At 34.3% G+C, this 14,543-nt stretch overlaps 1 protein-coding gene and 1 long non-coding RNA gene across 2 annotated transcripts; both read right to left on the bottom strand.

Moving 5' to 3' along the window:
• Positions 1-380: 380 nt before the first annotated feature.
• On the bottom strand, positions 381-3,005 carry LOC140176535 (uncharacterized). Its single transcript, XR_011868149.1, has 2 exons — positions 2,777-3,005; positions 381-879 (listed from the first exon to the last, which is right to left on the bottom strand). It is a non-coding gene; the product is annotated as an uncharacterized lncRNA (long non-coding RNA).
• A 6,720-nt stretch (positions 3,006-9,725) lies between these two features.
• On the bottom strand, positions 9,726-13,931 carry LOC112722151 (uncharacterized). Its single transcript, XM_072206951.1, has 16 exons — positions 13,749-13,931; positions 13,609-13,659; positions 13,332-13,524; positions 12,966-13,026; positions 12,764-12,875; positions 12,271-12,355; positions 12,119-12,170; positions 11,982-12,043; positions 11,788-11,903; positions 11,589-11,704; positions 11,344-11,412; positions 11,141-11,198; positions 10,839-10,912; positions 10,470-10,518; positions 10,224-10,303; positions 9,726-10,062 (listed from the first exon to the last, which is right to left on the bottom strand). Exons 1-16 carry the CDS (start codon positions 13,873-13,875, stop codon positions 10,000-10,002), a joined length of 1,368 nt encoding a protein of 455 aa, XP_072063052.1. The 5' UTR covers positions 13,876-13,931; the 3' UTR covers positions 9,726-9,999.
• Positions 13,932-14,543: the final 612 nt, after the last annotated feature.

Here is a 14,543-nt window from a genome sequence, read left to right as displayed (position 1 = left end):
CATTTGGTTTTTTAGACTTATCAATTTGGCACATGTTAATACATAATAAGTGTTGTTGGCAGAATTTGGTATCTTAGACTTAGAACAACTTGGTATTTTGTGCAGAGTTAGTTTCCAATATGTGTAGAATTTTTCCTTTCTTAATGTTAATGCAGAATTTTAGTTAAAAATAGTACAGGATTTTGTTTAACATTACTGCAGATAAGTTGTAATTAGTTTTGAATTTCAATTTCAATTGGTGCAGGAGTTTCTTTTGTATGTTTAAATGTAGAATTTAGTTTGAAAATTAGAATAAGATTAGTTTCAGATTTTTTTTCAACATGATGAAGTTTCTTTTGTTAAGCTAGTGTAAAAGTACCAATAAGAATAGAAGACAACAATTCACAGAATGAGAGGCACTTTATATAGCAAAAGTCACATAACTGAGTTATATATTACACTCCTCAAATTGCTAGAATGAGAGACACTTTATATAGCAAAGGTCACCTAACTGGGTTCTATATTACACTCTTCAAATTGCTAGTTGCAGGCATTGCAGATGGTGCTGAAATTAAATGCAATCAGTTCGCTTTGTCCTGCATGTTGCTCTGAGAAACAGAGAATTGGAAGAGAAGAAAAGAGATGATCAATGGTCTTGTCAAGTTCCTACCGCTTATGTGGTTGGTATACAGGGAATGGGTCCCATGCTTCCAACTTTAAGCTTCTCAATCATTGCCATTTTCAACTAAGTGGAGAGAACTAGGATTTGATTAACTTCCTAACCACGTTCCATTCCCCGTTTTCCAAATCTAGCAGCTCAGATAAGGGAATCTCATCTTTAGATTCACTCCTCCTCCTACTTGATGAATTATCCTCCTCCTCCATAGGTGCCACCATCTCCTGCAAAAGTACACGAAAACATTATTTTCAAACAAACTACCAAAACTATTTTTATACCCAAAAAAAAGGGCACTGCCATAATTCTTTTATTATTGATAACATAAACTCTTAAAATGTAAATTTTATCTAGTAGCAAATCTTGGCTATATAGGTGCGACTCTGGTATTCCCGTATCCCACCTTTTTGTCCAAATGTTATATTACCACTGCATTTCAACTTCATGGATGCTAAGTCTGATGCTTCATCTATGTGGGATTGATGTTCTCTGAAACATCATAGTGCAACATGCATGCATGCTTTGAGATGATGTGTAGGAGCATGAGTAAGTGAACATTGAACACTTTGAATAGGAGGAAGCAATGGTGCAGGATACAACCGTTTTGAAAGTTTTAAGCAAAGAAGGCAAATACTATTCAAATATGCATGTCTCATTAAATCTTAGGGAGCAGATATCGGAGACATAGGGTAGCTTAGGTTCTCCTCAATTGTAGAATATTAATCCAAAAGCAATTATTTCAGCAACCAATATCGAAAATTCAAATTGTCCAGCCAATCCATGTTTCTCACCTATTATATCTCTATTTATACACTATTTTTCCTCCATCAAACATGCAATGCCAACACAGAACTCAAATTGCTCTGTGAATATCAATCAGTGAGAATCCAAAGATAATTAGCCATAAATATCTAAAAATGAAGACTTTTGAATATGTTCCTTCAGAAACATTAATCAATTAAGAGACTTGAAACCAAAACTCATTTCACAGCAACACATTTTCAAGACCCCCATATACAAACTATCCTTTTACTAGTATTGTAACTGTACTTACTGTAAAGCGGATTTAGGTGGAGTATAAAACAAAGACACTAATTTTGGATGATGCATCAATGCATATGTTAATGGAGGTTTGTATTGGGCAGATAATGAGGTTTATTGACTTCTTCAAATTCCACATACTTCACTTTTCATTGAAAAAAAACCACCAAAAAAAAAAAACAAAACAAAACAAGAAGATAAAAAAGAAAAAAAGAAAGAACGAATGAATGAAAGGAGAAGAAGTTATGAATAAGAATTTGAAAATATCTAAATCATTGCCAACTGTTCCATAAAAATACAAAGTTCCCATATGGAATGAATCTGTGAGATCTTACTAAATTTCCTTGAGAATTTCTCATTAACTTAATCGTAGAGCACTCTATCGTAGTCAATCTGAACCATTTAAGTGGATCAATAATGCCTCAGATTATGTATTGTGGTGCTTTTCATATAAAGCAAAATTACTATCTATCTCCAATAATGCCTCAGATTACACCCAAAATTTTAAGAGAGCCATGTTATTAGCAGCTTAAACATTATATGGCCAATTGTATGAAAAAAAAAAGAGTTGTGCTTCAACAAGTTAGGAAATGATCCTACTGTTTAGAAATGTGAAAAAAATACTATGAATAAAAAGTCTAAAGCCAACAAGCCAATTTAACTACAGTCAAAAATTCAAAATATTGTAAAATTATGTTAGGAAGTTTAGAAAAAATAGAAAATGCAAGAAAGAAGTAATGGCCTATTTACCATCCAAGATCCATAAGTCATTGTCATGAAACTTTAGATCACATTTAAATGGATTTATCCCACAGTTCTAGAATTTTTCTTTTTTCTTTTAATAAGAGATATGATGGGTTAATTATATGTAAACATTCTAGGTAGTTGTACATGTAAATAGCATGGATCCACAACCACGCCAATTAAGCCACACATAGTTAAATAATTTGCACAATTATGCATAAGAATTCATCAAAGTGCTACATACAATTTTCCAAATTCCAGCACTATAGGAGAACAATTTCAACAAATTGATCAGTAGAAAACTGATTATATATAATTGAGGAGATTTGAGATTACCGATCCATCGAGCTGAAGGGAATCAAGGAGCCACTTGTAACCGAGTGTGTCCTTGAACTTGATGGGCTCGGGAGGTAGATCCTTGTGAGGATTGGCGCCGCAAAGACGCATATGGAAAGAAACATATTCCCCTAATCTCTTGGCAATTTTTAGAAAAGGAGTTTAGCTAGGTTTTTCAGATTTTTAGATTTTAGAAATTGACGAAGAAGAGAGACTGAGTTGGTGTTTGGGGAGGGGTTAGGGCAAGGAGAGAGACATGTCTATTTTGGTCATTTTGCATAATATCTTAGTTTTGTCCATGTCTATCCAAACATACAGGACATTACATTAGTGTATTGTCCATCGTATCCAAACATAATACATAAAACATAAATTTTATTGTCTCCGTTCTATTATCTCTGTCTTAATGTCATGTTCTGTCCTGTCTTCAAAAACAAACACTACCTTAGAGACTTGGAAGACAATAGTGCATTATTTATTATTTTGTTCTTCCGGAAAACAAAATCATAGCTCTTCCGATGCCTTCTATCACATTACCTAAGCCAATAATAGTATTAACATATTCATCTTTTGGTACAAGATGTGTAAAATATATATTACTTTTGAGAATTGTATGTAAACTTGCACTATCCACAAGGCAAACATCTTCACTATATGTGCTTGTCATTTTATTCAAAGACAAATAATAATAAAATGAGTAGAAAAATTTGCGTAGTAAAATTAATTTCTTGATTGAAAATATTTTTCTAAGAAGTATTGTACATAGTATCATATAATAAAAATATTATTATTATTATTATTATCTTAACACATTCAGTAATTTTGAAATTCATAAACATAAATATTTTATTAAATATTATTTATATACATCGTACTTGAAATTCAAATGCATAGAAAATAAAACTTAACAAGAAGTTTCTTACATTATTTATTTACATGAGTACTTAACAAACCCACATATTAAACCATTCCATCATTGATTAAATGACCAATATTTTCTTTAGGATCCTCAAAGATATTAGATACTTCATAATGAGTGGTGTAATTTTCACCAACATCCTTTGAAACAAAATTCATCCCCTTTCCTTTGTCGTCCTTTTTCAAAGATGCTTGATAAAGATCGACTAGGTACCTTGGGGTACGACAGGTACGCGACCAATGGCCCTTTCTGCCACAATGAAAACATTTATCCTCTGTTGATTTATTTTACCCATTGTTTCTTTCTTTATCCCATTTCTGGTGAGATCCTTTCTTGTGAACATAATTTTTTTCCTTCCATAATTTTTTTTGTTACCAAAATCTTGCCATTTACCTCTTCTGGGGTTATGATTTGACGCATTTGCTTCAGAAAATAGGGCGGCGCTTGTTGGGCACGCTTCATGATTTCTTAAAAGAAATTCATTGTTACGCTCAGCAACAAGAAAGCAATAAATTAGCTCAGAATATTTTTTAAATTCTTTTTCTCGATACTCCTACTGCAGGAGCACATTCGAGACATGAAAGGTTGAGAAAGTTTTCTCTAACATGTCATTATCAGTTATCTTTTCTCTACATAATTTTATTCGTGAGGTAATTTGGAACATTGTTGTATTGTATTCATTTATAGATTTAAAATCCTAGAGACGTAAGTGCGTCTATTCGTATCAGGGTTGAGGAAGTATTACTATTATTATACCTTTTTTCAAGGTTTTTTCACAGATCTGCAGGATCTTTTAGTGTGAAATATTCATTTTTCAATCCTTCGTCAAGATGACGATGAAGGAAGATCATGCCTTTGCCTTTATCCTTCTGGAATGCATTATTTTCAGCCTTATTTTATCCATTGATAAGTAGTCCAGATATATCAAGAGCATTAAATTCAAGATGAGAGAGCTTTGACATAATAAAAATTTATTACCTGTATCTTCCTAAAATTTGATGAGAGTCTCATGCTGATAACGTATTGTGAAATAAATAACTAAATAAGAGAAAATAAATATAAAATAAAGATGTGTAAATAGAAAACTCTAATATTAATATTCACCAATATAATTAACTCACTATAATAGAAATAATTCACATATATTTACTAATATTATATATGTTGCAGCTTAGAGAGAGAGAGAGAGAGAGAGAGAGATTATTGTATATATGAAAGAGAATAGTATGTTGTTGTGCATCTATTGTCTCAAACTTCCTCACTATTTTATACACGCACAATATTTGCTTTTTCAACCTCATTTAAGTTCAGTTTAACTTGGGAGCTTTGATGAATGGAAAATTGATGGTATAGAATTTCACAAATGAAATCTTGTTGCAAGTATAGTTTCTAAACCAACAATAATCCTTTCATACAAAAATTTGTCTGTCACAAGTACAATCCCCTAAAATTCAAACCTCGGGTCGTTCTCCCTAGGAATTGTAATAAAGTGTCCTTATTATTGGTTATGAGGTATGTTTTGGGATTTTTGAGTTAATAGACAAGAAACATAAATGGCAAAGGAAATAAACTAACAAAAAGGTCTTGGCAAGGTTTGGTAGTCAAGGATCTCTATCCTAATCACTAACCACAACATGAGAATTGGCAAGGATCAATCCCATTAAGTCATCCTCTAACTAGTAGTAAAGGAAAGTCAAATGAGCTATATCAATCCAAGTCCATAAGTCCTAGTTCTCCACCAATTCAATTAGTGAAATCTAGAGTTAATGGCTCCCAATCGTCAATCACTTGGACATTAGTAACTCAAGAGTTCCTAAGTTACCTTCCCAAGCCAAGAACATAAAATTCTACTCTAAAATTTAACCAAGCATTTTATCAAACACTTGGAAGGCATAAAAGGAAAGCATAGTAAAATTGTAAGGAAAGTAAATCTACACTACTCAATTGCAAGGAATTAAACAACAACAAATCAAATGAATAATAAAGGAACATGAAAACATAAATTGCATTAAAAGGAAAAGGAAAGAACAAAAGTGCATCAACATAAAAGTAGAGAATCACAAGAATTAAATGCAAAACTAGAAAGAGGAAAGGTAGAAGAAGAAGAATTACAAAAGGAAAAGTAAATCAAAGCATGAAATTAAGCTAGATCTAAGGATTCCTAATCTAGATCTAACCTACTCCTAATTCTAGAGAGAAGAGAGAGCTTCTCTCTCTAGAAACTAACTTTTCCTCCCAAAACTTAAACTAAAACTAAACTAGTGTCTAAGTGTGTCATCCCTCTTCAATCCTTGGGTTAAATAGCATCATAAATGAGTTGGATTGGGCCCACAAGGCTTCTAAAATCGATGGCCACGAGTTGCATTAAGTGAATCTTGTGTAACCATCGGCGCGTACGCGTACAATGCACGTGTGCGCCCCTAAATGCAATGAAACTATGGCAAATCTTACATCATTTCGAAGCCCCGGATATTAGCTTTTCAATGCAACTGGAACCGCATCATTTGGACCTCTGTAGCTCAAGTTATAGTCGATTAAGTGCGAAGAGGTCGGCTTGACAGCTTTTGCGATTCCTTCATTTCTTCATGAGTTCTCCATTTCTACATGCTTTTTCTTCATTCCCTCAATCCAATCTTTGCCTCCTAAATCTGAAATCACTTAACAAATATATCAAGGCATCTAATGGAATTAAGGTGAATTAAATTTAGCTATTCTAAGACCTAAAAAATATGTTTTCACTCTTAAGCACAATTAAAGGAGAATTTACAAAACCATGCTATTTCATTGGATAAATGGGGAAAAGTTGACAAAACCCTCTAAATTCAACACAAGATAAACCCTAAAAATGGGGTTTATCAAGCTTAATTCTTTTATAGGAAAAATCAGCCGCCCATATAATGAATGGGCATCCACATCATCATTTTTATCACAACAATATATTAGTTATTAGAGTTTTATTTTTTAGACTTTTACTCTTATGTTGCACATGGCCTGGACTTCATTGAGCCCAACAAACCTTTTTTATCTTTTCATTAAGACTTTTTTTTATCAAGATAAAAAATGGTTTTATTTTTTATAACTTATTTAATTTATATTTTTCATAACAAAAAAAATTAACTTTTTTATTATTATAAGTTATATATTTATTTAAAATAAATATATATTTAAAGATATATTGTGTTTAGAAAAAAACTAAAATAATTAAAATCTTAAAATTCTTAATAAATTTAGTTCAAGTTTAAAATTATAAGCTGCTAATGGATAGATATTAACCAAATGATTATAATTACAATACACATTATTATAAAAATCATAGTCAAAGATTATAATTTAACATAATTATTTGTATTTGTATTTTTTGTGTTTATTTATTATTTTATTATAATTTAATTATTTTAATTGAACTACAATTGAACTGATTGAACCACTAAATAAACCAATAACTAGAACAATTCGCTGATCGGTTCGAATTTCAGAACTTTGCTCCTAACACTGTTTAGGTAACCTAATGGCACAAAGATTTTTTTATTTAAATTAAATAAATATAGCATTTATGAAAATAAATAAAATTTGAAATAGTTACAAAAATACATCCTCAGTCACATCTCAGATACTGTGGGTCCTTGTCAAAGATGACCACATCTTGGATGCACAGACCTTGTTCTGTGATAGGGTTTCTGCGAGTCATATCTCAAATGCAACCGTGATATGAACATAAGCATATATCAAGTATTGTGCATACGAGATACGCTCGTTTCATGGTTGGGGTCAGTGCATCCGAGATAAACCCAGCTTCCTAATACCTCCCTCAACATCCGAGATATAGTCAAGATTATAATTAGGGTCTCAACACCCAGAATATGGGTATTATGGTATAGATGTCTCTGCAGCCAAGATATGTTATAGAATAAGTCTATTTATAGAGACCATTTCAATAGCTCTTCTCACACAATTCACAAACCATTCTTCTCTTTCTCTTCTCTCCATTTTGTTCTGATGGAGAATAACCAATTCTTCTTTGTGGTGGTTTATCCCATTAATTAGACACGTTGATGAAGTGGTGATTTTTGAGTCTGAAAAGATTGTCATGGTGCGCACTTACCGGGTTGATAGCCTGGATGTGCGAACAAAAGAGGTTGGGCGGGTTGCATATAGATTTCTGAATGCGCTTTTGAACGGTGGATTTACCAACTGGTTATTTTGGATTTATGGGGATCAGCATGTGAGGGTAATGTTCAACGTACATGCACGTCTGATGCCGCAACATGTGATGGAGTTGTATGCTGTGATCTGTGATGTAGTTATTGGTAGTGGGCCGTCTCCTTCGACTCCTGAAGTTGTGCCGCTCAAGGCGGCACTGATCCACTATGCCCAGCCTCATGGTAGTGCAGACGAGGACAACAGTAAGGGCGATTCAACCTATGTTGCCGGGCCCAGGTCATCAAGCGATACAGCGTCTGAAGATAAGTTTGTACCAGAGACTCCCAGCGGTGGTATTGGTAGGTTTCTGCTGCCTCCCCCTTTGGCCATTCCTCGACTGTCAGATGGTCCTAGCCATTATCAGACGTTGAACTTGGATGCAATGCAGGCGGACAATCTTTTGAACCCTGGAAACGAGGAGGATTACAACACGGACGGTGTGGTGGAATTCCAAGTTGGGCATAGGTTCAGGAACCGAGAAGCAGTTCTAATGGCGGTGAAGAACTATAGTGTTCGACGGAATGCGAGGTACAGAGTTCTGGAGTCAAATAGGCTTAAATATCATTGTCGATGCAAGCAATTTACCAATGGTTGTCCATGGAGTCTTCGTGTGGCATTACGACAGAACTTGAATTACTCGTATATTTTATGTTATATTTTGGATGCATTAGACTCTATACGTTAGTTTTTTTGTTATGCATGATGTTGACATCCGAGCAAAATTTGCAAGGAGGTACGTCGGTTCGGTGGATTACATACCTGTCTGGCACCTACCATGTCTCAGGACCATGCTCAGCTGAATAGTGGTTTTTGCAAGGTCGTGTTACTTATGATAAAGACTGACCCATCGGTGTCTATCCCAGTGTTGCAAAGTGTTGTCCATCAGAGTTACCATTTCAAGCCCTCGTATCGAAAGGTGTGAATGGCAAAGCAGAAAGCGATTACAAAGATCTATGGCGACTGGGAAGAGTCGTATAACAGGATTGCTGCGCTCTTACAAGCTTTGCAGGAATGTCTCCCATGTACGATTCACGAATGCATTGCTTGCCTTATTACTAACAATAAAAAAGGTTAAACTACTAACCTCAAAGTCCAATGCTCCAGCTACGTGCTAAGTATTATTCAGTCTATTAATGTCTCATTTGTGGAACTTGATTTCATACGTCCAGAAGCTCACAAATTTGGAAAAAAATGGTTATAATCCACGTTTTTCCCGGATGCTGTGACATATATACGCAATCACGCATATCTCGAATGCACTGACCCCAATCACAAAACGAGCATATCTCGAATGCACAGTACCCGATCTATGCTTATGTTCATTTCACAGTTGTATCCGAGATATATGACCCGTAAAAACTCAATCACAGAACAAGGTCTATGCATCCGAGATGTGGTCATTTTCAATAAGGACCCTCAATATACGAGATGTGACTAAGAATGTATTTTTATAATTACTTCAACATTTATTTATTTTCGTAAATACTATATTTAATTTAAAAAAAAATCCCAATTTTTAATATCTAAATTTTTTATAAATTTTTTTAACAGCTATTTTTTGTTGCAATTAGTGTGGTCTTTAATCTAACACTTCCCACATAAATTAGGTTAAATGTCTATACAAAAATAATAATCTATATAGCATATGGCGCATTCTTCCAAAATCCTACATCATAAATCATTCATTCGAGTTTAAGATGATAGTAAAGCATGTCTAGGACCCATTTACAGGTCATATACTATGGTGAAAAAGAAACTAGTAGTTCATGTAAGCATCTGTGTTATAAGTTATAACTTGTAAATGGAACTAGTATCTCATGCACGCATCTGTGTTATAACTTGTAATTGAGTTATGCATTACATTACATAGACCTGAAACCCAGAATCTCCCTTCCCTTTCATACGTCCTTATGATGAAGCATCCAAATACAATCCCATACTAACTCCTATCCGATGAAGCCTAAAATAATAATATCGAAATTCAACGACTATACATAATTTATCAAAGCTTGTGTTATAGCTTACATGTTCTCAAGAATGAGTTGACCCCCATTTAAATTCAAATGGGCTTCCAAAAGGAACATGGCCAATCATGGAAGTGAGACTACCAACTAAGGAGATTTTTCGACTGCTGTAGTTTCGCATTATAGGAGCTTTCCATTTCCTCCTGAATATTATTTTACAGTTAGCAATGCACAAGAAACAAAATGCAACTTGAGTTTCCCATCTCATTTTTGTAGACATTCCAAAAGCATTTTAAAACGTGCCACATTGTTGTCAAGCTAGAAATAGGTAATACTTAATAGAGAATGAAGAACTGATTCAAACCTTGCAAATTTTCAGTAATGGCTGGAGGAAGGATGACCTAAAGAGTTTGATGGCATTTGCAAGTGAAGTTTTATTCCATTCTGCCATAAGTCAAGGTGACAAAAGCCATTAGTTGGGAAAATCTTGATTCTTGAACAAGATGTAAAAATAGAACAATAATTATATGCATGGAAAACTAATTATTTCCATGACATGCAAAAATTCTACCAGAAAGAAACCTAAGTATTGTCAGAGTATCAAACAAACCTCCTTCAACATCAGACCTCAAGCCCTCCCTATTCAGCTCTTCCAAAAGCTGAAATTTTAAAATTTTCACAAATATTAAACATACATCATCCAAATGGAGTAATCAGTAATGTGAATAAGTTCAAGCATTTGTTTTTCAGTTCAACCACTTCCACATGGTAAATTGCATTAGTAAAGGGTGGGACCAGAAGAGACAACATTAAAGTGCAGCAATTCCCAAGTCTTCAACTATTTATAGAATACTCCTCATATTTCAAGTTTGGCAAATAGTTGGCAAAATAAATCCAACCCTCCTTTCCAGAAGGATGAAGATAACCATTATAGTGTGCATATTTTAGTTAAGTAAGAAGATAGTCATTGTAGTTGTACCTGGATAAGGGTTGGCACCGTCGTGGGATCAAATTCTTCACAATTATTTGGGTTGATGGGGACACAAACACAGCCTACAAGGAAGAAATAGCCATAGCATGTTATAAGCCCTATCTAACTAACACACTTATCCCTATTTTCATAGGGACGACGCACTATCTAACCCGAAACAAAGGAGGATAAATTTTCTGTTTTAATATTCTTATAGCAATTACAAATTAAAACAAAAATATGACTTAAGAGTCAATAGTCACTTAAATCAACAACTTGCTATCAAGAAAAAGTTGATATGGAAAACATACCTGTTTTTGGGTGCACACAGAAGGGTGCTTTGAGCAAATGGTTCATATGTTTAGAAACCTAAAATATAAATACGTCCAGCCAAATAAGTAAAGAAAATTGTGTTATGACGACTGAGGAATAAATATGAATGCATAAGTTCGAAGCCAATATGAAAACCATCAATAAGAATACATGGGGAAAGAATGCCAAATAATAGACGAACCTCCATATCAAGCCTAGGATATGTATAGGTGAACACAATCTCTTCAACACACCTACGCACCACTTGTGCCTATGGAAACGCAAAGGAAAACAACAACAACAACAACAATAAAAATATCAGTTAGTATCTAGTTTGGAGAATGAAGCATCTAATTACTCAAGAAAGTCATAGCTGAACATATTTGATGCCATTAACCAATTGCTCCCAAAAAAAAACCTGCCTCAATACAAATGAGACTTCCATACCTTATGTTTTTGCAGCAACTGTTTAAGCTGCTCCCATCGAACAATATTAATGTCTTCTTTTGCACTAAAAGACCGCCTACTTTCTTGCCACTTTCCTCGAAGTTCAGAAGCAATAGCTGCAAATACAATTTACTCATTATATGCCAGATGATAGCAGGAAATCCACAAGCATCATCATACAGTGATAGGAGAAAAATACATTGATCAGGAATCATCTCTAGGATCTTTTCATATCTCTCCTCGCTAGAAAGTAAATTTTGACTTGTAAGCAGTTTTGTCTCAAAATATTCCTTCAGAACTTCAGTATATGATCTCCTACAGATATGAAATGTTATTCAGAACATTGAATTGTGGATTTAGCTAGGAAGGTCAGTTATTCACTATCGAACTTACGCCAGAAAGGGATGCAGAACTTGACCCATCAAGGAAACCTTCTTATAGTTATTTTCATTTCCCTGGAAAGAATATAAATCAAAGATATACTTAATACATGACTCGCAAACTAGATTATTAGTACAAAACTATCATACCTTGTAGACACGAAAATAGTCCGCAACTGCTGCTCTCTGCTCATTAGTCAACCTGTAAGTGTAATGGTAACATTTGAAAATATGTTTATGGCCCTTAGTAGCCAAACCAAACCAAAAACAAGTTTTAACTATATAGTGTCTCATGGTCTTACCGTCTTGCCTTTCTATCACAGACCCAACAATGTACACCACGTCGACCACTATATACCCAGAGAATATGTCTAAACCCAAAGTCATCTGAAAGAATAAATCAACACAATAATTAAGCTTGAGTGCATCAGAAGACATTACTTCCAAATAACTATCTGACAGTAGGGGTGCACATCGGTCGGGCCAGGCCGAGTTTAGTTAGACCTGGAACCAGCCCTAAAATAGAACTGGGTAAAAAAAGGCAAACCCAACAAAATATGCCTCGGGTCTGGGCCGGGTTTCAGGTCGAGCTGGGTCTTGAACACCCCTATCTGACAGCATACAAGAATGGTGCATAGACAATAGAGTGATATACAATAGTAGTATACACAAGTAAATGATAGTAAAGGCCAAAGAGAACTTTAGTCTCGCACTTTCATTTCAAACAATGTATAAATCAAAAATTCTACACTAGCTTTCAGTCTTTCACAGTATGTATAAAATGCACAAAATTACCTCTTAAGGAAGTATCTACTACTTTGACAGCTACAGTCATTAATGGCCAGCAATTGAGACAAACATCAGCACCTGAGCAGCAGTATCTAACATCATCATAATCTGACATATCCTACACATGATAATTAACCAACAAATGTTAAGAATCCCACAAAGAAGTAGAAAAACTCACAAGTACATTTTAATTTGAAGAGCTTCTTACTATATCAAAAATCAGCTCCCTCTCAACCGGAGTGAGAACATTATCTCCAGCATAAGCATTCCTATGTGCAGGCAGTAATACATTTAAAATAGACATCAGAATTCTTCCAAAAGTATCCTACATTACAGATTTTAGGTGGGGTATTTATGAGTTGGTGTGCTATATTTATTACTCCCCTATATGTTGCTTATTTCTCTGGTCACAACACCCAACAATTCACACAATCAGTAATATCATCTTTCTCTCTTTTGTCTAGTTACTCTATTATTTCCACTGAATAACCATGAATCTTAACACAGACTATTTAGCTAACTCAAAAATATATGCATCAATATCCTTCAGGATTAAGAGATAATTAAAAGAAACAAGCTTTCATATCTTACGTTGAGGTTGTAGATGGGTCCAATATCTATCTTTAACGGGCACTTGTCTTTGATGGAGTTTTCAAGTTCGGTGGCACTATTGAAGGTATTGTAGCACACAAATATATCGTTATCTAGAGTGTACGAGAATTCCCTTCGTCCCAAGTAAGATGAATCACAAGCAGGATGCTTCCCATCTACAAATACAAAAACAAAAATATAAAAAAAGATTAAAAGAAAAGATTATGACAGTAGACTGGTAGAATGGAATTTAAGCTTACCGTTGCCGTATGACATCCATCTATATAAATCAGCATGAGGAAACAGCTTACCTGAGGTCCAAAATATCAATGAATAAGAATGATTATGTAATTATTATGAAATTTTAGGAATAAAGAAATAGGAAGAGAAATTAAGTTACTGTAATATATTTTTAGATAACTGGGGTTGAACTCATTAGGAAGGGCCGCGATTTGGCCTTGCTGAGGCAGTTTTGGTTCATCAATGAGCATGTCATCGCTTTCTTTATAAGCTCCTTGGCGAGTCATTTTGCGGCGGTTGTTGGGGATCTGAAAATTGAAGTGTGGAGATGTAGAAGACTAAGCGAAAACAGCTTAGAGAGACAGCGGAAATAGCAGATTGGAGCAGATGGCAGGAACCAGGGGTATTCATGATGCGAATTGGCTCGGTTTTGATAGGGAAAACCATCTGATCCTATCGTACTGAATTTAATTGGATTGGTTTGGTTCGGATTTTTTGGTTTTTAAAACTAGTTTAAAATCCTAACATGTCCAAATCATATTTGATGTACTAAAAACCTGTTTTTATGCTATTTTCAGCCAATAAAATGCAAAAAAAAAAACCAATATATGAGAAGTAACAACGTTATAAACTGCAGTACTACAACACAATAATTAACAAAATTCAAAGTTCAACAAATAAAAAACATAGTTCTTGATTTAAACTCAAGTTCAGCAATGACAAAGCAAAAACAAAGGTTTTCATAGTTTCCATTTGAATTTTCCAACCACATGTTAATTATTTCATTCATTCACTTGAAGGTCTTGAAGTTACAACCAAGGTTGCGAGAACCGGACCGGTCATTGAACCGGTTAAGTAACTGGTTCAATGGTTCAATGGTTCAACCGGAGTTGAACCGTGGTTGAACCGATTTAATTAAATATATAATAAAATTTATTAAAAAATTAACTCTCCC

The sequence above is a fragment of the Arachis hypogaea genome, chromosome 11 (assembly GCF_003086295.3).
Source record: "Arachis hypogaea cultivar Tifrunner chromosome 11, arahy.Tifrunner.gnm2.J5K5, whole genome shotgun sequence".
NCBI lineage: Eukaryota > Viridiplantae > Streptophyta > Magnoliopsida > Fabales > Fabaceae > Arachis > Arachis hypogaea.
Note: the sequence above shows the minus strand (reverse complement) of the source record. Positions and strands in the feature narration are given on the sequence as shown.